The 24,051-nt window shown below is 48.6% G+C and overlaps 3 protein-coding genes across 4 annotated transcripts; 2 read left to right on the forward strand and 1 right to left on the reverse strand.

Moving 5' to 3' along the window:
- Positions 1-834: 834 nt before the first annotated feature.
- On the forward strand, positions 835-2,596 carry LOC147973491 (amino acid transporter ANT1-like). Its single transcript, XM_087522088.1, has 2 exons — positions 835-1,284; positions 1,490-2,596. The coding sequence occupies exons 1-2, from the start codon at positions 1,087-1,089 to the stop codon at positions 2,567-2,569; spliced, it is 1,278 nt and encodes a 425-aa protein (XP_087378214.1). The 5' UTR covers positions 835-1,086; the 3' UTR covers positions 2,570-2,596.
- Positions 2,597-5,926: 3,330 nt separating this feature from the next.
- On the reverse strand, positions 5,927-11,493 carry LOC125531188 (phosphoinositide binding protein). Of its 2 annotated transcripts, none has more exons than XM_048695599.2 (4): positions 11,296-11,493; positions 10,960-11,098; positions 9,960-10,128; positions 5,927-9,178 (listed from the first exon to the last, which is right to left on the reverse strand). In XM_048695599.2, exons 2-4 carry the CDS (start codon positions 11,071-11,073, stop codon positions 6,210-6,212), a joined length of 3,252 nt encoding a protein of 1,083 aa, XP_048551556.2. In that variant the 5' UTR covers positions 11,074-11,098; positions 11,296-11,493; the 3' UTR covers positions 5,927-6,209. The 2 variants fall into 2 exon arrangements, with proteins under 2 accessions (XP_048551556.2, XP_048551557.2); XM_048695600.2 differs by having other exon boundaries at positions 10,960-11,102; positions 11,296-11,431.
- Positions 11,494-15,595: 4,102 nt separating this feature from the next.
- On the forward strand, positions 15,596-17,911 carry LOC147973492 (thaumatin-like protein 1b). The gene is made up of 3 exons (XM_087522089.1): positions 15,596-15,944; positions 16,048-16,768; positions 17,241-17,911. Exons 1-3 carry the CDS (start codon positions 15,881-15,883, stop codon positions 17,422-17,424), a joined length of 969 nt encoding a protein of 322 aa, XP_087378215.1. The 5' UTR covers positions 15,596-15,880; the 3' UTR covers positions 17,425-17,911.
- The last annotated feature ends 6,140 nt before the right edge of the window (positions 17,912-24,051 follow it).

The raw sequence follows: 24,051 nt of genomic DNA on the forward strand, positions 1-24,051 counted from the left end.
ACAAGCGCATTCGGTGGACCGGTCCAAGTTCATGAGCATAGTTCAGGAGATCAAGGACCTGCTGCAAGATGATAGAGAGATTGTGATTACGCGGATTAGTAAACTCAGAATAAAGCTAGTCAGTAGTTAGCGGCCTATGGGCGAAGTACCCCTCACACGGCACTCTGGTTGCAAGGAGGTACGGATGACCGTTGTCAAATTTTCTAAGAACAATGATCACGTGTTCGATTTGTCTAGGTACATATTCCCTTCGTCCCAAAACAAATGTCTCATACATCCGTATCTAGACAAATCTAAAATAAGAATTTTGAGACTAAAGAAGAGACTTTTTTTGCGGGTGTTGTATGAAAGTTGAGACACTTATTTTAAAACGAAGGAAGTATTATATATTTAGACACATTTAGTTGTTTAGATACATGCGTATCTTTTTTTTTTGGGATAGATACATCTGTATCTAAGTAAATATAAAACAGGTAATTTGTTGTCTGTACTTCTTTCGTAAACTAATATATAAACGGAGTATGTATCTCAACGAATGTAAGACAAGTAATTTGGGACCGAGGTAATACAATCTTCCTTCCACTCTTCAAAAAGGTTGTAGATTAAACATGCTATGGTAAACTCTGACCTGGCTATCTTTCGCTCGCTCACACGTACCCCATATAGATGGCAAAGGAAAGTGTGCCGTGTGTGCCGTGTGCCGTGTGTGATTCCGCAGCCTATTATGAACCCATTTTCCACGGGAAAAATCGTTGACGATCTGAAACGATCAGATCCATCCGTCCACCTAAATCAGATCCATCCCAACCAAAACCACTTGGAAAACCCTGCACGGCGTGCACCATGTGTTTTCCCCACGCAACCCGACAGCGTCCAGCGCGAACCCCCCATACGCCACCACCTACCGAAGCGACGCGTCGTCATCATCACCAGTGATCCATCCCCATTCTCCTCCAAGAACCCGGTGGAACGTCGCGAGATCGCCGGCCATGCCTTCTCTCGCTGAGCACTTTGGTTGATCGTATAAGCTGCGGCTCCGAGACTGGCTCGCTGTTTAATTAGCCCGTCGGACCACCCCTCCACTCCATGGCGCCGGAGGTGAAGGTGCCGCTGCTGGAGGGGAGGGGCGCCACGCCCGCGCAGACGCTGGGGAACATCGTCGTGTCCATAGTCGGCACCGGCGTGCTCGGCCTGCCCTACGCCTTCCGCACCGCGGGCTGGCTCGCCGGCGCCCTCGGCGTCGCTGGCGCCGGCGCCGCCACCTTCTACTGCATGCTCCTCCTGGTCAGTATACACACTTTGCTCCGTCTCCAGCCCCCCTGTTTCAGTATCATTTCTTGGATTTCTTATAGAATTCAACAAGCTTCACTCCATCTTAGTATACCGTGAGCTCCGTGACTGATTATTCAGCTTGATCCGCTCAGTCGATTAGTCTCATCAAGATTTGTCACGCATTCGAAGTTGAATTTAGCTGCTGTTTGGTCTGAAGCTGGATTGCAGGGACAAGCTGCGGGAGCAAGAAACAGAGGAGGACGGACTCGGAGATGAGCAGCGCCGCCATGGCGATGGCGGCAACTACACCTACGGGGATCTGGGCGAGCGAGGCTTCGGCCCCATCGGCAGGTACTTCACGGAGGCCATCATCATCATCGGCCAGACCGGCGGCAGCGTGGCCTACCTCGTCTTCATCGGCCAGAACCTCAGCTCCGTGCTCCCCACGCTCTCGCCGCCCGCCGTAGTCCTGGCACTCCTGCTGCCAGCCGAGGTCGCGCTCTCGTTCGTCCGATCCCTCTCCGCGCTGGCGCCCTTCAGCATCCTCGCCGACGCCTGCACCGTGCTGGCCGTGGCCGCCGTCGTCAAGGAGGACGTCCAGCTCCTGGCCGAGCGCGGGCGGCCGTTCGCCGGCCGGAGCGCGTTCGCGGGTCTCTGGGGCGTGCCGTTCGCGTGCGGCGTCGCCGTGTTCTGCTTCGAGGGGTTCTGCCTCACGCTGGCGCTGGAGGCGTCCATGTCGAACCGGGGCAGGTTCCGGCCGGTGCTCTTCCAGGCCATCGTCGGGGTCACTGTCGTCTACATCGGCTTCGGCATCTGCGGCTACCTCGCCTACGGCGACGCCACCCGGGACATCGTCACCCTCAACCTCCCGGACACCTGGTCCACCGCCGCCGTGAAGGTGGTGCTGTGCGTGGGGCTGGCGCTGACGTTCGCGGTGATGATGTACCCGATCCACGAGATCGTGGAGGCGCGGCTGCTGGCGCCGGGCGGGTGGGTGCGGAGGCGCTGCGGCGGCGTGGTCCAGCGGGCGGCGCTGCACCTGAGCCGCGTGGCGGTGGTGGCGGCGCTGGCCGCGATCGCGTGCTTCGTGCCGGCGTTCGGGGACTTCGTCGCGTTCGTGGGGAGCACGGTGTGCGCGCTGCTCTCCTTCGTGCTGCCGGCGCTCTTCCACCTCCGCTTCGTGGGGCCGACGGCGAGCCCGTGGGCGCGTGCGGTGGACTACTTTTTGTTGCTCGCCGGTCTGGTGTTTGCCGGCCACGGGATGTATACGGTCTTGGCACCCATTTATAAATTATAATTAGAAAATGGTCATCAATTTCGTACAGTACAGGCACACAAAAAAAGATTCAATTACCATCCAAATTAGTCAACAAAAGACCTGCAGAACCAAAGAGCGTCGTCTCATTTCATCCGCTGGTGAGTTTTACATGCACCATCATGTTTTTTTTTTTTTGCCTACACCATCATGTTTTTTTAACAATCACTCGGTCGTGGGCTTTGGCAAGGGGGGCCCTTTCCCCTCTTCTCTTCGTCATTGTCATTGATCCAGTACAACAAATATTTGAATTGGCACCACGAAAGGGGTTTCTCCACAAGTTTCGTGGAAAGGGTGTAATGGTGTGAACCTTCTTATATGCGGATGACGTGACGGTCATGGCTCCAATTAAAAGAGATATTGACAACCTTTCAACCATACTGAGAGGTTTTGGTGAGGTCACTCACCGGTCTATGGACCAAATTTTATAAGAGCTCCATCATGTCCATTCGATGCAACTACCTAAATTTGGGGCACAATCCTCAGGCCTCATTCGGTTTAGAGGATTTTCGTAGGAAAAACATAGGAATAAGGATTTCAGAGGAAAATTTCCTATGTATGCATTCGGTTTGTAGGAAATGCGTGCAGGAATTTCGTAGGAATACTACTCATTTCCCGTGTTTTTGGAGGAAACTACACATCCACTCAAAGCTCATTTTACGCGTAGGAACGGGGCAAGTCAATTCCTTAGGATGGCAAGTGTCATCCTATCATATTCCTATACTACTCCTAATTCCTACGTTTTGATTTCCTCCAAACCGAATGAGCCCTCAAAGGTTGCCGGCAGCTAGAGCATCTTTTCCAATAAAATACTTAGGTCTTGAACTCTCCGTTTGACAACACAAGAAGGTGGATCTTCAATTCCTTGATGATAAAGTCGCGAGCAAGTTGGTCACTTACGAAGGCCAAAACCTTACCACCATTGGACGCACGCCCCTTGTCAAGTCCGTCGTCACCTCCCAAGTAGTGTACTTTATCAACCACTTGTTATTTCACCAAGTACTCTTAAGTAATGTTAACAAGTTTGAAAGGGATTTTCTTTGGTCCGGCTCGGATAGGACGACGGGTGCAAAATGCAAGGTGAATTGAAAGGTCGTTCATCCGCCGCATGAATATGATGGTCTAGGGGTCCTCAACACCGACAAGTTTCCTCATGCCTTGCGCTTGAAATGGCCTTGTGAGTAGACGGAGCCAAGCATGATGTGGGTTGGAATGCATCATCCGTAAATTGGATGTGGAGCACCTCTTCTTCTCTTTTAAACGTCGGCAGCTTTATTCAAATGATAATGTTGTCTGTTACAACGACCTAGGAAACCAGGGGGGTTCAACATGCCAAACATCCACAGTTGCACTACTGAAAGTGAAACGAGCTAGCTCATGCGCGGCAACATTAGCTTTGAGGTGTCTGTCAGTATCAAGAAGAAATGCATATTGAACCAAAGGCCATTTTGTTGAGCAAAAAAAAAGGAGTATCAAGAAGAAATGCATATTGAACTTTTGGTGATGAATTTTGGCACCAAGGCCCTTTTGTTTGGACGTGGAGTTTCTAATCTTTGAGCTCAAATGCTCCTGGATAAACAGTAAATTCAAAAAAACAATCAAAAGAATCTGAATTTTTTTGTGGTAAAATTGAGAGAATGTTTGGAGTGCATGCAAAAATTAATCACGAAATCAGATCAGTGCAAGGCATGGTAAGGGCATCTCCAATGCTCACCGCTTACATGGGCGTTAGCAGGAATTAAATAAAATATTTTTCTTTGTAGCGCCCACATTAGAGTCCATCCCTACAACACTAGCAGGCGCTAGGCCAGTTAGAAAAGAACAGAGAAATTGGCTAATCCTACGACGAAAAAGCCGGAGCGTCCGAAGACTTCCCTGGCATCGACGCTAGCTAATTTCCTCCATTTTCATTTTAAACTGTGGAGACGCTCCGTCCCTGGTATCCACACCTAACGGCCAGGAATTAGAAAAAGCCGGAGCGTCTTAGAAATGGTTGAAACTTGGTCGGGAATCACACCTAACGGCCAGGAATTTGATCCTAGCGCTCGGCCTAAGCACCGGCATTGTACATGCCCTAAAAAAACAAAACCAATGCTTTGAAAATGTTACTTTCAAACGCATTTTGAAGCTCTGATTTTATTTTTTTGCCACGACTTGCTCCGATATGTGATTTTGCAAATATTTCTTAAAGTTTGCCAAAAAAGTTCAGAATTTTATGAATTTTTTTCTTTTTTTATTTATTTTACTGTTCACAGCAGGAGCAATTGAGCTCGGGATAAAATACCCCTCCCGTGCTTACATGGAATGGACCCAGGATTGCAGGATGGTGCGTGCATCAAACAGACAGATAAACACAAGCAACATCTCATCCAAGAGACTCCAAACATCTAAAAAAACAGACTCTACTGCACAAGCAAGCAGTTCAAACAGGGCACACAAACAAACCCGACTCCAATACTGAAAACAGAAACATAGTAAAGATTTTCTGACAACTAGGAATAAGCATAGTCCGACCAACTGGAGTCTGGAGATCAAACAACAAACAAGCTACTCCCTCCGTTCCTAAATATAAGTTTTTTTTTAAATTGCAATATGGACTACATACAAAGCAAAATGAGTGGATCTACACTCTAAATTACGTGTATATACATCAATATGTAGTTCATTTTAAATGTCTAAAAAGACTTAATAGTACTTTGGATCCATAAGATATATCGCAAGGATAATGGCCAAACACTGGACCGACCACCGTTTTTCGTTCCGAGAAACACAAGCGAGCACTGACATTGGCGGCAGCAACTGGAGAGGTTTCTGGAAACTGAAACATGGAATTTGGCCATCAAACTGACAACAGGCTAGGAACACTAGTGCACCGGAGCTTGTGGTGCTACCGGTGCATCGAACTCACATCATGCTTTTAAAATGTTCAAAAAATTCTGAAATAAATTTAGCACACTCATACAACATTAATGTAGGTTGTCACAAAAATTCAAGTTAAAATTCAAAATATAACTTAAAAAACAAAGATAACAACACCAACAGTCAAACTGAAAATCACTTCAAGATCTTCCTAGTAAACTGGAATCTACCATCTGGAAGATAAACTAGTACATTTCAGGATAACAACACAATCTTCAAAATCTTGACACTAATCACCATCTATAACAATACGATCTAACTTATGAGGGATGCTAATGTGATCCCGAGGTATGCCCCACATGCCCTCAAGATCTTAAATCATTTTATGAATTTCCTCATCAGCCTTTCTACATTCAATGTTGACAACCTTGAGGTGCACACACACAAATGATTCTACTGTTGCTCCTGTGAGGTTCTATATGATACAAATAAATCAACTTAAGTTCAGTATATATATTGTTACACGGATGCAGACATGCAGTTATCACTTTGGAGTCATGAAAACAATCGTGCCCCGGCAACTTCAGTTGCTACAGCTTTACATACACACATGGCCAAAGGTGCTGCGCACATGGCTCACAAGTTATAAGCCTTCTGCTACTAATTCGGACATGCATTACAGTATTACACCCTTATTAGACAAACTATCATCTGGGATGACTTACCAAACAAAAATTGTGAGGTAAGGAAGGTGAAGGAGTACTTAGCTAAGTGAGACCAGCTTCTTCTCCAGGCGCTTTGCTGAGCGAAGGGCCTCCAGAGCCTCTGCCTGCTTCCCTTCCCGTTTCAAGGTGAGGGCCTTCAGTTTCTCAGCCTTTATCTGTTCCTCGAGCTGGCTTTTCTCTGTCTGAGCCTTGCTTGTAGCTGCGACGGTTGGCCTTGCCTCTGCTTTCACCAAAGGTTGAGGGCTCGGAGATTGCGTGGACAGGTCAGCTGCGCTCCAGCCGATGGATTTCAGGGCAGACATCATTTGAGGATCAATAAGATCTTCCACAAACGCGTCACTTGCTTCAGACTTTCCTCCAGAGTTCGAACCCTGGCTATCTGACTCTTCCAGTTGGCTCTCTAGTGACTTGGCCAATTCGAATTCCGCATCTGCTTCCGCAGTCTTTCCTTCTCTCCTCAACTTCAGGGCGTTGCGCTTGTGAGTGAGGGATTCACGTTGGATTCTGAGACGGTCTCGGCTGGACATTGCTTTTTGAGGCTCAACCGACTTGTTTTCCTGTGCTGGAGGGGCATAGGTCAACGGATTGGTGTGAGTGGTGACGCTGGCAGACTGCTGGATCGAATTGCTCTGCTGAACAGCTGCTGTGGCTAACTCATGTGCACCATCCTCACTGTCTTGTTGAGGGGCTTCAAGACGCTTCTCTAAGAGTTTTGCTAGTTTCAATTCTTCTCTAGCTTCTGCCAACTTCCCTTCTCTCTTAAAAGCAACTGCTTTTCTCTTATGGAGTAAGATATCATCTCTGAGTGTGTCGTCTCCATGTGCCTTTGGAGGTTCTTTATGATCAACATCAGAAGGTGAATGTGATGCTTCTGCAGTTTGCAACTGATCAGCAATAGGTGACCTGGAGAAAGCCGAGTATGCTCCATCACTAGTTACCTCCAATTTGTGAGCAGGTTTAGAAGTGACTGTTTCACTTTGTGGTTTGCTTCCAGAACTAAATTCAGCTGCATTCACTGGCAACGAAACATCCTCCTTCAATGCATGTCTTATTGAAGATGCAGTAGCATGAACATTAGGGACATGTTGAATATCATATTTATTTTCCATAGTCTCATGTTCACCAGGACCTGAACCTTTTTGAGAAGCAGTTGAGTTAGCCAATTCTTCTATCTCTGCCAGTTGCTCCTCCAAGACCTTTGCCTTCTCTAGTTCCTCTTCAGCTTCTGTGTTCTTCCCTTCCCGCCTAAATGCAAGAGCCTTCCTTTTGATAGCAAGCAGTTCCTTCTGAATCTGACCCTTATTCTTCTTTGGCTTCTGAGCAACTACAGGTGAACGATTCGATGGTTTATCTGTTGTTTTCACAGAATCATTATCATCATCTTCCCATCCCATATTTTTCAACACAGACAGCAATGCTGGATCCTGCATGTCATTGTCTGTCACCTCAGGTTCATAGCCTTCATCAGCAAAATCCAGACTAGGGGGTTCAGCATTGAGTGGGGACTTTGAACTAAAGCCCATGTTTTCCCTGGCTACAGGTCTATTGGAAGAGCTTTCAAGCTCTTCGAGTTGCTTCTCAAGAATATTGCCTTTCTTCAACTCTTCCTCGGCCTCATCCACCTTTCCTTCCCTTCTCAACGCTAGTGCCTTCTTTTTCAGAGCTAGCAGCTCCCTCTGAATTGCAAGCTTACTTTTTGGTGCTGATACACGACGCGTGTTAATCTCTGTGACTGTGATATCTTCAGTGTGTGTAATTTTCTGTCCTGAAAAAGGGACCTCCGACTCTGGCTGTTCAGTTTCCAAATCCTTCTCAAGTAGCTTTGCCTTTTTAAGCAATGACATGGCCTCTGCAACATTACCAGCCTTCTTGTGAGAAACAGCCTCTCTTTTCAGAGCAAGCACTTGTTCCTTTACTGCCTCTCGATTCAAAGAAGAAACAGGTGCATGGCTGTCCATTTGGTTGTCATCATCTTCACTCCAACCAAATGATTTTAGGGCAGCAGCCATAGCTGGGTCATTGATGTCATCGTCTGTAACATCGAAATTCCCATCAAAGTTAAGATCATCAGAGACAGCCAGTATTTGTTCGAAATTGATAGCAGGTAGTCTTGAATTGTCGTATAATATGTCATCCTGGTTATCATCATCCATGTTATGAATAATTGCAGCCAAGTCATCATCAGACTCTTCTGCTTCGCCCAGAATCTCCTGTTCTTCCAGTTGTCTTTCCAAAATTTTAGCCTTCTTCAGCTCTTCCTTTGCTTCGGCAAGTTTACCTTCACGCTTCAGCACTAGGGCCTGTCTCTTAAGAGCATTAACCTGGGATTTGTCAATACCACCAGCTTTCTTGCCCTCTGATGTCTTTGGTGCTACTTCTCTAAGAATCTGTGACAGCTCTCCTTCAACACTCATAGTGGTTGGCCTTGTTTCATCATGAAGATCTGCATCTGACCAGCCTAGATCTTTGAGTTCAGAAGCAAGATCATTCTTTTCTTTTCTAACCCTTTTCCCACTTGGAGCCTTTTTTGTTACAGCGTCATCATAATCCTCAATTTTCTGGGAACCAACAACGGCACTAACATTGGGAGCTTTTGTCGCCATTCTCCTGCTCTTTCTCAATTCTAATTCAAGTGCTGCGGCTTGCCTCTCAAGCTCTTTACCATGCTTGAACGCCCGCAGTGCTTCCTCAGGTTTTCCTTCTGACTTCAGTATTTTGTACTTTCCCTTCTCCTCTACTGCTTGTTGACGCAGTTCTTCCGGAGTAAAAATGGATGCATTGTTGTTGAGTTCATAATTTTGTGCTTCAGTGGAAAGGCTTCCATCACCATTCCCATCCATAATGGCTTTTCTGGAACCAGAACTGGATGCACTGGCAGTGCTTACGGTTCTCCCAGGAACCTCAGAACCCAGAGATTCCCTACGAGAAAGCTGACCGTGCACACTATCACCTCCAAGAAGTTCACTAAGTATTTCATCCTCTGGTTTAGAAGCTGTTTTTGTGTTAGCTGTGGAAACAACATACATAGAATTATTTGCAAGTATTTCAAGCAAAAAATGTGAAGAGAAATATATAATTGCGTACTCTTTAAGTTGACAACAGCATACTCCTATAACTGGAGTAAAACTTAACCATGTTTCAGCTTGGTGGGAAATAATAAGGAAAGCAGTGCATAATAAACATGAGAACCATTAAACAACCAAACTAGTAATAACTTCACATGTGTAACATCTACAGAGAATATAACCTTTCATAACAAAGACCAAAATTATATGGTTTTATCAGCACTTGAAATTCTGAGCTGTAGCTACCAGACAAACAGGAACATGTTAAATCACGTGAATGGACAAACACTGCCTAAGTGTTTCTCCCTCCGTAAAGAAATATAAGAGTATTTAGATCACTACTTTAGTAATCTAAACGCTCTTATATTTGTTTACAGAGGGAGTACTTGTTTAGCAGTAAGAAGACGAAAGCACCATTGTTAGGTTAGTCAGTTAATTATCCCCTGTGTTTTAAACCGCATGGATATACATCTCATACAGAACTCCAAACAGGAGGACGAATATTGCAGAGCTCAGCCCTGCAGCTCGACTGTGCACAAGTGCCCTAATGTGCTCTGGTTGGGAAGGTTGCATAATACAAAAGCAATTGTGTCCAATGCTGACAATCATATTAATTTTTAATCAAGCAGGACTCGTCGCTTTTAGATGTGTCAAGTATCAACCAAATCATAATTCCTTTGATGAGAAACAAATTTGATAGAGAGCGCATGGAAATAAATTTACCTTTTCCGGCTCTATTTTTGTGTCCATATCTCAACTCATAGCGTGCTGCTTCCTCGAGTTTTTTGCAAGGATCACAAATTCGAACAGGTGAGTCACCCTGTCCACGTAACACCATCCTCTGCTGGGTGCAACTGCTGCAGAAGAGGCCTCCACATCTTTGGCAATGATGCTACATATTAAATACACAAAAGTTAACACAACTCCTGGTCCAACCATCTCCATAATATTACAAGAAATGTTAAGTTTCTGTCAAGTGACAAATATGCAAACACTAACGATGAATTCAACCATTTAAATTACTGAAACAGAACAAGAGGTATTTTCAGACCCAATAAATCCAAACTTCATGAGAGACCGGCAACAGCACATGAATTTTCTGTTTAAAGCTTTGGATTTGCGAATGTATATTCAGATAGCATAAAACAAACATGCAGTGCAACTTTTTTTATTAGGCATGAAACAGAGCAATTATTAACTTTCACTGCTAGGACTAAAAGAGATATTATCAGTCGACATACATTGAGGTCATTCCAGTGAGAATGTGCACCAACTTAGCTTTCCCCCTCTGCACAAGCTCATGGGAATGACCTCATCCTCCTGGACATAATCGCAATGCACGGAACTAAAAGGCGTGAAGCTTGCAGCATGTGGTGGTTCTGTACTTTTTTGGGGGGCTGTGATCCGATCGTGTACTAATAGGCTGAGATGCGTGTCAACACTTCATCGAACCCCCTTGTAAGCACACAGTGAAAGCCCACAGTTCAACCTGTTAAACTGCTAATTCTTGGTTCTGCATAGTCATGACAGCAGAGGCAGAGGGGAGAATTTATGCAAGTAATGAGTAGACTTTCTTCGATCATTACAAGTAGTGTGAGACAGTGATCCAAAAGTGAAGGGGGTTTGGTATGAACTGGATTATTGTGCCTGATTGGATCATGGCAGAGGAGTAGGTTATGCTTCACATCATCATCACGAGGCCAGAGATCACGAGATTGATTACCTTCCGTGTGAACAAGGAGAACTGGGCGGCACAGCCCTGGCAGTTGGAGGCATCCAGCACCCAGGTCGCCCCTCGCATCGACGGCTTGGGCGGCAGCCCGATCTTTTCCAACATGGCTACTGGCAGGAAGAAACCCTGCCTGTCTGCGAGCAAAGCACTCTGCAGGTTAAATTTAATCACTAGAACCCACATGAAGTTGATCAGAGAGAGCGATGGCGACGATGGGGAGGGGCGCAACTCCTGACCAGCGATCCGTGGATCTGGAGCAACAGCTCAGGAGTGCCGTGCGGGGGCGGTGAAGGCGAGGTGGAAGAGGAGGAGGGGGAGGAGGCTGACCTTGGTCGAGGGAGGAGGGAGACGAGCGCACGGTCGTCGGCGCCCCCGGACGGGGCGGAGATTTGAGGCGGAGCGGGGGAGAAGCACGCCGCCGGGCCGGAGTCGGAGCCGGAGTCCAAGGGCAGGGGATCTTGCAGGGTAGCCCTCGGAGGTCTTCCTTTGTCTGGGTGGGCTTCTTCTAGTAGTACCTTTTTGATTGAAAACATGCTTCTTTTTTTATATATAGCTGGAAAAGAAATACTGTAGATGCTTCACCAGCGAAGCTACCTCCCACGGCAGTGCTACCCTGATACTTGTGCAATTGCCACCGAGGGCCCCGAGCGATTCCGTGCTAACAACATCGTTGCTCCAGTCCAATCGCAGTCTTTTTATCGAAGTTTATGGAGTATTTCTTCAAACAGAGATTGATATCGCGAAGAAGATGTGTTAGAAGAATTTTATTGTAATTCTTAGTTATAGGAGTTATTTTGTATTTTCTTAAATCTTAGGTCAAAATCAGTGTAGTTGTAATTTTTATGAGCATGAATATAAAATTATAGGTGTTTCTAAAAAAACTGCGATATTGTTTCTAGTGATTTTTGTGGTTTCTTATGATTTTCTCCGGTTTTAGTTTTTTTTTGTTTCGCATATAAATACAAACATTTTACAAAAAATGTGAAGCAATACATGAATAATTTTTTTCCTCTATGATCTGTTACGACTCTTCTTTAGGGGACCATGGCTTACATTTAGATATCGTGCTCCGACCGATGTCGTTCGTTTCATATGCTTCTTTTTGCTTTTCCTTCCCTTTCTTCCCAGTTGTGATCTTTTAGAATGAAGACAATCCGAGAGAAAGGGTTGTCTGAGATGTAGATGACCTTCGTCGAAGATCCAAGGTTTGTGTTTTTTCCTTGTTCTAGGGTGGTGAGTTCTTCGGCTAACTGCTCCCCGTCGTCTAGGATGGTGTTAAAGTAAAAGTAGAAACCCCGCTTCACGAAGACGATGGTGTGCGGTGTCATGTGAGTCACCATCATCTTCTAGACGCAAATTCCGTTCATACCCCATGGTCTAGAGGATTTATGGCACGCAAGTGCAGGGGCGCCTTTTTATTTTGGCTTTCGATTTTTAAAGTTCTATATCTTTTAAATGAAAAAATTAAATAAAGTTCTGCTTTCATATTCGGGTTTGTCACGACTAGCGCTTTCAAATAAGATCCATTTTCAATATACTTTGACGAACTTTGAAAAAAAAACTTGTTAAGTTTCAAAAATAAAGCGGCCATTAAAAATCAATTATTTTGTGTCTACATTGACAGGAAAATTTGCTTAAAATTATATCTTTGAAACTTATTGAAGCCAGGCATTTTTTAATGCAAAAAGGGTAAGTTTCATCGCTGAAACTTAAATCTTATTAAGAGATTTTCTTTTTTACTGTGCCTTTGTGCGGGGTTCAACTTCTTCACGAATCACGAGGCAAATCAAGCGAACGGCAGGGCTCGGCAGGTGAGTGCCCCTGCGAATTTCCGCATGGTTTGGAGTCAAATATGGATGAATAATGATCTATTGATCTTACGATCAGGAGGTGATTGCGTAATAAGAAAATAGGGAGATTTGTGGTGCATGAAGGGAACTTAGGCATCATGGTTTTACTTTTACCCCCGCTTCAGACCCGAATAGGTAGTAACCCTACATCCGAAAGTGCGTAGGAGCACCTGCGGGCTCACCTCCCTGGTATCTCGCCATTCAATATGCATCGGGATATGTACCACTATATGTAGTTTGAGTGTATTCTTTAATTTTAGTTCAATGCATATATGTGTTCTCTGCACCGTCTGTCTCCGGGCCCCAGCACGTCTGTTCCAGCGCCCAACAACCAACAACCAAAGCTGTCTTTACTCCTGTAACGGCCACATGTTTAATCAATGCAGTCATCGTTTCTTCCTCCTCTCTTCTTTCAACTCTCTCGTTTCCAACTTCAAGCCAGCTATCCCGCACCACGTCCCGGGAGCTCTGTGTCACCTCGTTGGTCAAGCTCTCGAGGTCGAGCTTGTCGAGGAGGGCTTGCTGGTGGCTGGTATAGCGAGTCTAGGTCGTGCACGAACATGCATGAAGTAGAGTGGCGACGGGGGCACGCCGAGCTCATACTCCGGCCACACAACCGTATTCAGCCACTGCTACTTCAGCATGTGGTTCCACGTCTTCCAACGGAAGAAGTCCTTGACGACATAAGCTGCCTTTCTCGGAGCTTGGAGGTGTTGATAACGTAGTAGCCTAGTAGGTCTGGGACGAACTGGGTCTGGTTCTTCGGCGGCGGCGATGAGTACACGGGCTTTCTTGGAGGTTGGAGTAGCTAAGCCTAGTATAGGCCAGGGACGAACTGCGTCTGGCTCACCGGCGGCGGCGAGTACAAGGGCTCGTTCTCGTGGACGATGCGGCGGTCCTCTTCAAGGCCGTCGTCGAGACGGTCACCACCAGCGTGTAAGCCAACGAGCGAACTTGCATGGCTCATAGCAATAATTATGGTTCCTGTTCTGAGCTGCTTTATTAAATGATGGAGGACATGCATGCACTGCTATGATATATTGTACTCCCTCCGTTTCTAAATACTTGTCTTTCTACGCATTTCAACAAATGACTACATACGGAGCAAAATGAGTGAATCTACACTCTAAAATATGTCTACATACATCCGTATGTAGTAGTCATTTGAAATGTCTAAAAAAACAAATATTTAGGAACGGAGGGAGTAGTACGCGTTGGTCTGGTATTCACATGTAAGAATTCATTTATGTAACAATGTCGCACATCCCGAGCATGCAGACGATCGGCAGTGATTTCGGAGTGGGTCGTCGCCGAGTGCTTTTAGTCCACTTCCGCCTACATCTCGCTATATTGTTTCTTTTGGCTTGCTATATATTGTATTGATTGACTGAATTTGTGTCACAATGAGTTTTCCCGCAAGCTAGGTTATGGGCATTGTCCATGTATATATGTATAGGGGCGTAATAGTATGACAACTATGTTTCACGAATCAGCTATGCATCAGAGATCCCTAAGTATGTGGAGAGTGTATCATCCTATAACCATAAGAGCATTTACAACATGACACCCCATATCCACTCCAAACACCTGGGCGGCCTGCCCGATCACTGTCCGAAATTCGAACTGGAAAAAGCTACCCAACTGGCCTCCCAAACGCAGCCCCAACGTTTGGGCTGACCGGCAACCTCCATACCCAGCCCATATGGGGGACGGATATGGGGATGCCTCAGCGTGACAGGACGCGTCCGCCATGTCGGATCCGGCCGACTATGGCCTACCCCGATCCCACGTATATCCAGCCCTATCCGCACTCCGAACCAAACCCTAGCACCTCCACTCCACTACTCTTCACCCCGCTCGCCTTCGCCCCATAGCTCCTCTCCGGCGAACGCTAGGCTTCTCCGGCATGGCGGACAATGGATCTGACTCTAAGAAGTCTGGATTCGTGGACTGGGGCCTCATCCCATGCGGAGTAGAGGAGAATGTGGCCGTCCACACGGCTCTCCGTCGCTCCCGGGAGGAGTGCGCCCGCCCGTAGTCAAAATTGATCCAGCGGAAATCTATTGTGTCTGCTCAAATGGCGCCTGGATCCACCAGTGTTGGTGGCTCTTGGTGTGTCACCACGGCCTCATCAGAAGCGGTGACCACCCCATGGCGGCGCAACCTTGGTATGTTGGTGGAACCCTGATGACCCATAAATAATAAGGGATCTATCGTAGCATTTTCAATAAGTGATAGTGTCGAACCCAACGAAGAGAATAGGGAATTGACGAGCACTTTTCCGCAATGTTTCACTGTAAATGATGTAGAGAAGGTGTGTCTAACATCGTCGGAAGGCATGTGAAAGGGTGTCTCTGGCGGATCCCGCGGGATTTATTCAGCATTGCTCTTCAATGGATCTGTTTGGATCCAGTTACCGTTCATTTTTTGTTCGGGTGTTTCTACGTTAGATCCTTTTGATCTATATATGTGTCTTCATCAGTGATGATTATTGTTTTGTCCCGCTGGTCCTATGATGCCTTAGTGACGACTTTTCACTGTCTACTATAACATGATTTGCGCAGCTCCAGTAAGTGAAAAGCGATGATGGTAGTGTGCCTTCAGGTCGCTCTAGTGCTTGTAGTTGTCGCTAAGTGGATTCTGGATATAATTTTCGTTACTTCTAGTGAGAATAGATCATGATTTTTTTCATTAAAAAAAGGTCTCAATTGAGTGCGCCGAACGGCAGATGTGCATTGCGTGGCGATTCGCACGTGGGACCATGGCAGAGGCGATAGAACTACGATCACATCGGACGGCCAATAAATATGTAAAATAACCCCATAAATTAAGAAAGTTACACGTCATATCCGCCGTAAAAAAGCATGAAAATATCTTATCTGCCAATGCTCATCGTCTCCCTCAGAAAAAAATGGTTTTCTCTATAAATACCCCCTCAACGCCTGCCCACACCAATGGCGGCCACAGTACCACCACCGCCTTGCAAATAAAACCCACGTGTCTGTCCTAACCACACCGGCCACCGCACCATCAGATCAGAGCAACGCTCTGCACTCGCTACAATGGCGACGCGGGCACGCCGAGCTCTCATCTCCCTCCTCCTCCTACTGCTCGCCTCAGCCACCGGTAAGCCGCAAATCGGTCCATGCATGGACGCAATTCAAGCTTGTTTAAATCTTCCGGTCAGTTTACATGGTGGTTTGCTAATGGTTGGTCACTGATTCTTCAGGTGTGGCGTCCAAGTCGTTCGCCATCACCAACAACTGCGAGTACACGGTGTGGCCGGGGATCCTCTCCAGCGCGGGCTCCCCGGGGATGGACAGCTCCGGCTTCGCGCTCGCCCCGGGGGAGTCGAGGACCATGCCGGTGCCCGCGGGGTGGTCGGGGCGGCTCTGGGGCCGCACGCTCTGCTCCACGGACCCCGCCGGCAAGTTCGCGTGCGTGACCGGCGACTGCGGCTCCGGGCGGCAGGACTGCGCCGGCGGCGGGGCCGCGCCGCCCACCACGCTGGCGGAGTTCACCATGGACGGCAACGACGGCATGGACTTCTACGACGTGAGCCTGGTGGACGGGTACAACCTGCCGATGCTGGTGGCGCCGGAGCAGGGCGCACCCGCCGCGGCGGGTGCGACGGGCGGCAACTGCGCGCCGACGGGGTGCGTGGTGGACCTGAACGGCGCGTGCCCGGGCGACCTGCGCGTGTCTTCGACGACGGCGGGGGCGGGCGGCGTGGCGTGCAAGAGCGCGTGCGAGGCGTTCGGGACGGCGCAGTACTGCTGCAGCGGCGAGTACGGCAGCCCCGGCACGTGCCGGCCGTCGGCCTACTCGCAGTTCTTCAAGAACGCGTGCCCGCGCGCCTACAGCTACGCCTACGACGACGCCACCTCCACCTTCACCTGCGCCGGCGGCGTCTCCGCCTACGCCATCACCTTCTGCCCCAGCACCACCAGGTACCGTCCGGTCCGACCTCCGACGTGTCGCCGAGATACCTATTGTCAAACCAAAAGACAACTGCCTTTCCGTGGCTCCCGAAAGCAAAAGAGAAGCAACTTTTGACCTCTGGACGCGGACGCGGTGGTGCTGCACCGCTGTCCAGTTGACGTGCACGGCGCACCGACGAGCCGAGCCGGCCAACAACGACCTCGCCGCGTCCGTCCGAGAGCGCCCGGTCGGTGGCACGCATGCCGCCGATGGAACAGTTCCAAACCAAATCGTCTCTGCCCACGGCAGGTCGATTAGTCGATCGTCCTCTCTCGCAGCGGACACGCAACGTGTTATCCCGTCACGACGCACACTCTCCTCTCCGTGACTTATTTTCAAAATGATAGGAGCTGACTGTTGCACTGACGTGTACGCATGCATACTCCGTATACTATTAACATTTCATGCTGACAAAGTGACAATACTTTTCTGATTGTGCAGCGTGAAGTCGGCCGGGTCGAGCCCGCAGGCGCCGGCGGGCCTGCCGCTGATCAACGGCACCATGGTGTACCAGGGGGGCGACCAGTTCGCCGGTGCGGCGGCGGCCGCGCGGCCGTCGCTGGACCTCGCCGCCGTCCTCGTCGGCGTGGCGGCGCTCGCGCTCGCGCGCCCCGTGCTGCAGTGATCGGCCACTCAACGGTGCCGCCGGCCGCGGGCCATGCCATGAGATAATCATGCGCGCGACTGATGCGCACGCGCACCCACCCGAAACAGAGAGAGGACGGGGACGAAGCGGACGCGTGACCTGCCGGCCGGCCGACCTGACGGTGCGACGGGCCCACGCGATGTGAGATTTGAAATTTTCTGAAGAGACGAAACGCACGTATGACATATGGACGGGTATGCACGAGCTCTGCTCTCTGTTGCGGCTCGGCGGCAAAGAAATGCATGGCTCTGGATTAGTTAGGCTAATTCGAAAAATGATGTAGTACTACATTAGACAGTTTTACAGGTATTTTTTATGTTTTATATGACCAAATAAGTGGACTTAGTTTCAACTTTTTAATATGTTTAGGCTAATTTGAAAATTGATGAACTACATTAGACTGTTTTATTATAGGTATTTTTATGTTTTATATGATCAAATAAGTGGACCTAATTTCATATCTTAATTAGTTTGGGTTTGTAAATTAGTTTGGGCACTGACCATTGGAGTCTGGTGGACGTGGCGTGATGTGTACGAATATTGGAGTGTATAGTTGCAGTTTAGGGTGTATTTTTATGGACAGATGCATACATGATAATCGTCTTTTTTCTTAGGTTTTGCTATTTTTCAGCTACAAGAAACTTTTTGTTGCGGCGGTCACTTTTTCCTTCTTCCTTTCTTCTTCTCGGGCGCATGAGATGAAGAGGCCGGACCTCGCCGGAGAAAACCAGCCCCATATCTATCTTAAGGAAAGCAACATCTCCATCATCTATCTTAGAGGAAGCAACAGCCACGTTATCTATCTTAGGGCATCTATAGTTGGGCACCCCAAAGCCGCCTCAAACGTTCAGGCGGGACGTCAGGTCACTGACCGGTCATGAAATTTTGATCCACACGGATATGGGGGCGCCCGTGCACGCCGGGGCGTGTCCGCCACGTCAGACTGAAGTCGGGGTCCCATGCGGAATCGTCCGAAAACCCGACGGTCCGAAGTTCGTCTCCTCCGTCAGACCGATGTCACTGCGTGGCGCCGCTCCGGCGGGCCAAGTAGTAACTAGCCCGACTATTTAAGCCAACAACCGGCACCGAAACCCTACCCCTTCCCATTTTCCTCCACCCGTCCGCCACCGCTTTTCTAGTTTCCACTCCCCGTCCGCCACCACTAGAAGTCATGACCTCACGCCGCCGGATAAGTGGCCACCCATTTCTAACGTCGAAGCGCCGGCGGCAGCTCCTTAGGCAGATCCGAGCAAGGCGCGAAGCTCGGATCACCGTGGGGCTACCTCTGGGTGCAGTGGAACCGGAGGAGGAGTTTGAGGAGGAGACGGAGGAGGATGCGGGGACGCGGAGCAGCAGGCCATCCTCGATTCCCTCAGCTTGGAGTCAGATGTAGAGGCCAAACGTTGTCGCCGGCAAGGGATGGAGGCGCAGCACGCCGCGGAGGAGAAGGAGATGCTGGCCTACATGGATGAAGTCGAGCAGTAGGAGGATGAGTTGGAGCCCTCCTACGCACCCATCCACCCGGCTCCCGGCATCGACATAGTGGACATCTCCGACGACGAAGATTTGCTAGGGTAGTACGTAGTATGTAGTACGTCGGATTTTTTTGCATGCTTTGTATGAATCTTGGGATTGAAATATGAGAGACTCGGATAAAGAGTAGTTGATTTGATGCGTGACCAGTCACTGTCCGCGGACGCGTCCGGTCACGTCTACGGACGGGGGAAGGCAAGTGAATTGGATGGGTTCGGTTCGTTAAGCTCATGCTCATTATGGTTCGGCTCGTTAACCGCCGAGCAGCTTGTTAATGAGCCGATCGGGTTGGATTAACGAGCTGCTCAGCGGTTGCAAAGAAGGATGAACCAGATCGTGGCTTGAGGAGAAACACGCTTGAGAGGAAGACGACATGTGAGCCATTCGATGAGGATCGGATGGACGGATTATTAGGAAGATGCGAAGCGTTTTTTCACGTGCCTCACGTGTACACACACCCCTGTTTCTTTCATTCTTTTGCCTTTTCTCGCTTTTCTTGTGCTTTTCGTGTTTGTCGAAAGAATAACTTTTCATGTGTTCTCCATATAACAATAGAGGCTTAAGTATGACGATTGTATCCGATCATTGCTGTCTTCAGTAGTTGACAGCGATCGGGCCAGTCTCCAACTGCTTTAACTTGTTCTCTCAAAAGAAACTGCTTTAAATTTATGCTGTCGCTGTTCACGTATGTCACCCAAATTATGTCTACGGAGGCAGATAAAGGAGGTCTCTACTAGGAAAACACTTGCTCGCTGGGCACTACTGTCAGGTGAGCCAGTAACCATCAATGGTGACTCTAGCAGGCCGTCTAGTTTTACCAAATTCTGAGTATAGACGTCTTGTGCTAACACGCGAGAACGTAACAGCCACATCTTCAATCAGGCCGCACCCCCATTTTATAGATAAAGCACAGACCCAAAGTAACAGTGACATCGGTAGCCCTCGATCCCGCGACGCGATTCCACACAGTTTGCAAACGTCAGAGCACATGCTACTTGTGCCACCTCCCACGGGCCTTCCGCTCAAGCCACTCGCACTGTCTCTTCAATCACAAAGACACATTTCCCACCATTAGATCTCAAATCCCACGGCTTTCGGGAGCTCTTGAACATTTTGCGAAAAAGTCATCCAAGAGTTTAAAAAATTCGCATAGGCACAATAGATTCCGAAGAGCCGTTGGATCTCCCAGAATTCTGTATCACGGCATCATCTAAGTGCTGGTAGCACCTGATATTTTCCCTTTCGACCCCCGCGACCATATGCTCATACAGAGTTCAACGACCACTCGCGAAACAAAAAAGGGGAGATACTCATGTCCTTTTTTCAGTTTGTCCTTCTTTCGATGAGTTCAGAACGAGTGTTTTCTTGGGGGCGTATCAAAGTCTTGTAGGGGTATTGTGAGGAGCTCTACAATGTCCCTGTTTCTGCTTGGGATGATGATACTGCAAGGGACGTCTGAGATGTGGTGGCCAGAGGCGAGCGAGCCCGACGACCTGAATCCATCGTCGTACATACATGAAACTTCACGGCCTCAACAAGGCATGGAAGCTCGTCGTGCCCGTGCTCACCACCGTCATCCAGCACACGTCTTCCGCCGGCGCTTTCGTTTGGCGCTACCTCTGGCGAGTGCGAAGGTTCATTTCACAACAAGGAGGCCACGAACCAGAGAGCGGTATGCTCCGACGTGTTTGTGTTCATCGACCTTACCATGGATGCTTCGACGTGCAACAAGCTCATGATCATGCTCACGGCGCCAACGACGGAGGAAATTAACCACGAAAACTGAACCTACTATCGACACTGAACTTAATGGTTGAAACTTAATTAAACCGTTGAAACTGAACTTTGACAAATTTAACACTCATATGGAAGCCGCCGCCAACGTCAAGCGGCCTAAGCAAGAGCTGATGCTGAGCGGAACTGAATTAAACTGTCGAAACTGAACTTTGGCAAATTTGACCCTCACATGGAAGCTGCCTACAGCTCGTGTCACCGGTGACGGTGCCAGAGTCCGGTACTAGTGATACGCAAAACGTACGCCTGCAACCGGCCCCTCATGACTTGAGTGAATTGCAACAGACCGCCACATTTTAAGTTATATTCCGGAATTGACACCACATTTCTTGCTCGGCCCAAAAATTCACCGTTTTTCTTACTAAAATTCTCAATAAACACTAATGATTGATTTGGACCGTTTAATACGATTTCTGACATGCAGGGCCCATTGGTTAGGTCCACGTGGCAGTAAGAGTCAACCACATTCGTGTTGACCGTTAAATCAGTTGTGAGGCCCACCATCAGAGTTAATACTCCTCTGTAATACCATTCTTCTTTGTGGCATTTCGTCGAACGGTTTGCGCGCTGCTGGCATCGGGAGGAGTACGCCGTGCACCGGCCGGAGCACCATGCCACGGTCACCAGCCGGCCCCCCTAGCTGTGTCGCGCGTCTCATTGGACATGGCCTCCCCTCCTCTGCCCCCGCGAGCTGCGCCCGTCTCCCCTCCACCCCGAGTCGCACCATCTCCCTCCACGGAGCTCCACATCAAACACGGTGAGCTCGTCGGGGGAGCGGAGCAGGCGGGACTCGCGCTCCTTCAGCTCCTTGATGAGGCGGGCGAGCACACCGGCCTTGGACGTCATGGCCATGCGCGCCGGCTGCACCTGCATGGAGTAGAGCGGCGTGCCTCCTCGTGTGCTATCCACGAGTTCACCATGCCCAAGCTCATGGCGCGGGGACGCGGGGAGCTGGGAACGCGGCGAGCGGTTTGAAAGGAGAGGCCGGGGGCGACACGTTCGCCTCGTCTCCCTCTCGGCAGTGAAGCGCGCGCATCGACGGAGCTCTTCAAGGTTGGACCTCCCACGGTCCCACCGCTGTTTCCCCACACACGACGTCCGCAGTGGCCAGCTCGAGCTCAGTTTGGTCTGTACTTGAGCGCACACACACGAGCACACTCGCGTGCGGCGGCACCCCCGCAACACGCGGTCCCCGTGCCGCTTTCGGGCGACGCCGGTGGCTTCCTGTGGCCACTGGACAGGTCCGCGAGCCTGCGGTCGGGCTGGAGCTCTGGCGCGCGGTTCCTATGGGCGGTGTCGTGGGTGGGTGCCGCAGGTGCGCGTGCTCGCGCACGGCGGGGAGGGCGCGCCACCCGACCTAGCCTCGTCGTTGCCCTATGATGGCTCCTGCCTCTGACGACCTTCGCCACGAGCCCGGCGGCCGCCTCCAAGCGCTGGCCCGCTCGCCGACGATCACACCCGCATGCATGTTCGATGAAAGTTTGGGAGAGACAAGGCTGCTGACGAGTGGACCCTCCGTCCAACCTAACGGCCAACAAACGGTGTTGACCGTTTTGTGCCATGCCAGCATTTACAGGTGGACCCGGCATGTCAGAAGTCGGATTAAAACGGTTCAAATCAGCCATCAGTGTTTATTAAGATTTTTAGTAAGAAAAAACAGTAGATTTTTGGGTCCAGCAAGAAATGTGGTGGCAATCCCTAAACAAAACTTAAAATGTGATGTTTTTTTTTTTGCAATTCACTCTCATGATTGCTTGATGGCGTCTTAGAAGAGCAGCCCATCGTTGGCGAGTTTGAGGCCGTGCTCCGCCCTTGGGTCCTCCTACGCCATGCCCCTACAGGCTACAGGTGAGGTTGGCTCGGACTCCATGTGGAAGCGCCAGAGCTTGCCCTAGGCGATGGCGTGCCTATGCATGGAGAATGTGAGCTCAATGATGCCGCCGCCAGCTGCCAGTCTTGGCCAAAGGTTGTGCATGCCAACCGTTTGATGAGATGGTTGTTAAGGTGAAAAGAGGAGATTTAAGAGAAGGAAGAAAGAGATGAACAATTTGCAAATTTTTGGATACGACCAATGCGGTAACACGTCACTAGAATATGTACCAGAGAGCGTATTTGGACAGTAGATGGATCCCTTTACATTGCGAACGGCCGTTGGCCGGGGCACATTTAACTTTGTTTTGTTTACCCTTTTCGTTGAGAAATCAGATTGCGAGGTCCTAAAGGAAAAATAAATAAAAATCCCTGGATACTCGAGTTTAAATACTCATGATTTTTTTCTTTATTGGCTTATATAATCCCGAAAACAAAAAAATTGCACCAAGCCTTTTGCTCATATCTTTTCTTTTGACGAAAAATGAGTGTTCCTCTTACTCGTATCTCATACGAGAATATAATGTTTTTTCACAAACCTCTCACGTCGCCCCTGAATCTATTATAATGGTTCACTAGAAGTACAAAGTTATCCAATCATGACACAAATTGCATCCTTGGACCACCAAACAACGAAAGTGCTCTTTTGATCCCGAGCTCATATGCTCCTGCATGAACAATAAAATCGAAAAAATAGTAAGAAAATTCAAAAAAACCTGATTTTTTTTATGATGAACATTGATGAATGTTCTAACTGCTTGCAAAATTTCAGGTCGAAATGATATTCGTGGAGGTCTGGGCAAAAATAACAAAATCGATGCTTCAAAATGCTTTCAACAATAGTCTTTTTGGACCATCGATTTTATTTTTTTGCCCAGACCTACAGGAATGTCATTTCAACCTGAAATTTTGCACGAAGTTAGAGAATTTATTAATGTTCATTACAAAACAAATCAAATTTTTTTGATTTTTTTACTAATTTTTTGATTTTACTGTTCATACGGGAGCATATGAGCTCGGGATCAAATACTCCATGTCCCACCAAACAACCATTACCGTCGTCAGAACAACCGATGACAAGCCATTGTCACCACTTTCATACTGGAGCGGCCTGACCTTATAGATGACATCCAAAACCTTTTCGTGCATGTGTCCCTAGAGACCAACCCTCAGAGCCACATTCCTTTTCGCTGAACACATGAATTGATACCGAAGGACCTAACATTAGAAATCACCGACGCGCAAGCACGATGAGAAATCCTAACGTCGTAGCACCGAGGAGATGACAAGCTGCAGAGCTCCGTCAATTCCGTCTCGTCAGACAAAGTCAAGGTGGATCAGATCCCAGATGACTCTCTCGGCGACGAAGCGCCACCTTCATGAGGATCACGCATCTTTTGACAGTGTGAA

Source organism: Triticum urartu, chromosome 5A, assembly GCF_056163025.1.
Source record: "Triticum urartu cultivar PI428250 chromosome 5A, HENAU_Tu73, whole genome shotgun sequence".
Taxonomy (NCBI): Eukaryota; Viridiplantae; Streptophyta; class Magnoliopsida; order Poales; family Poaceae; genus Triticum; species Triticum urartu.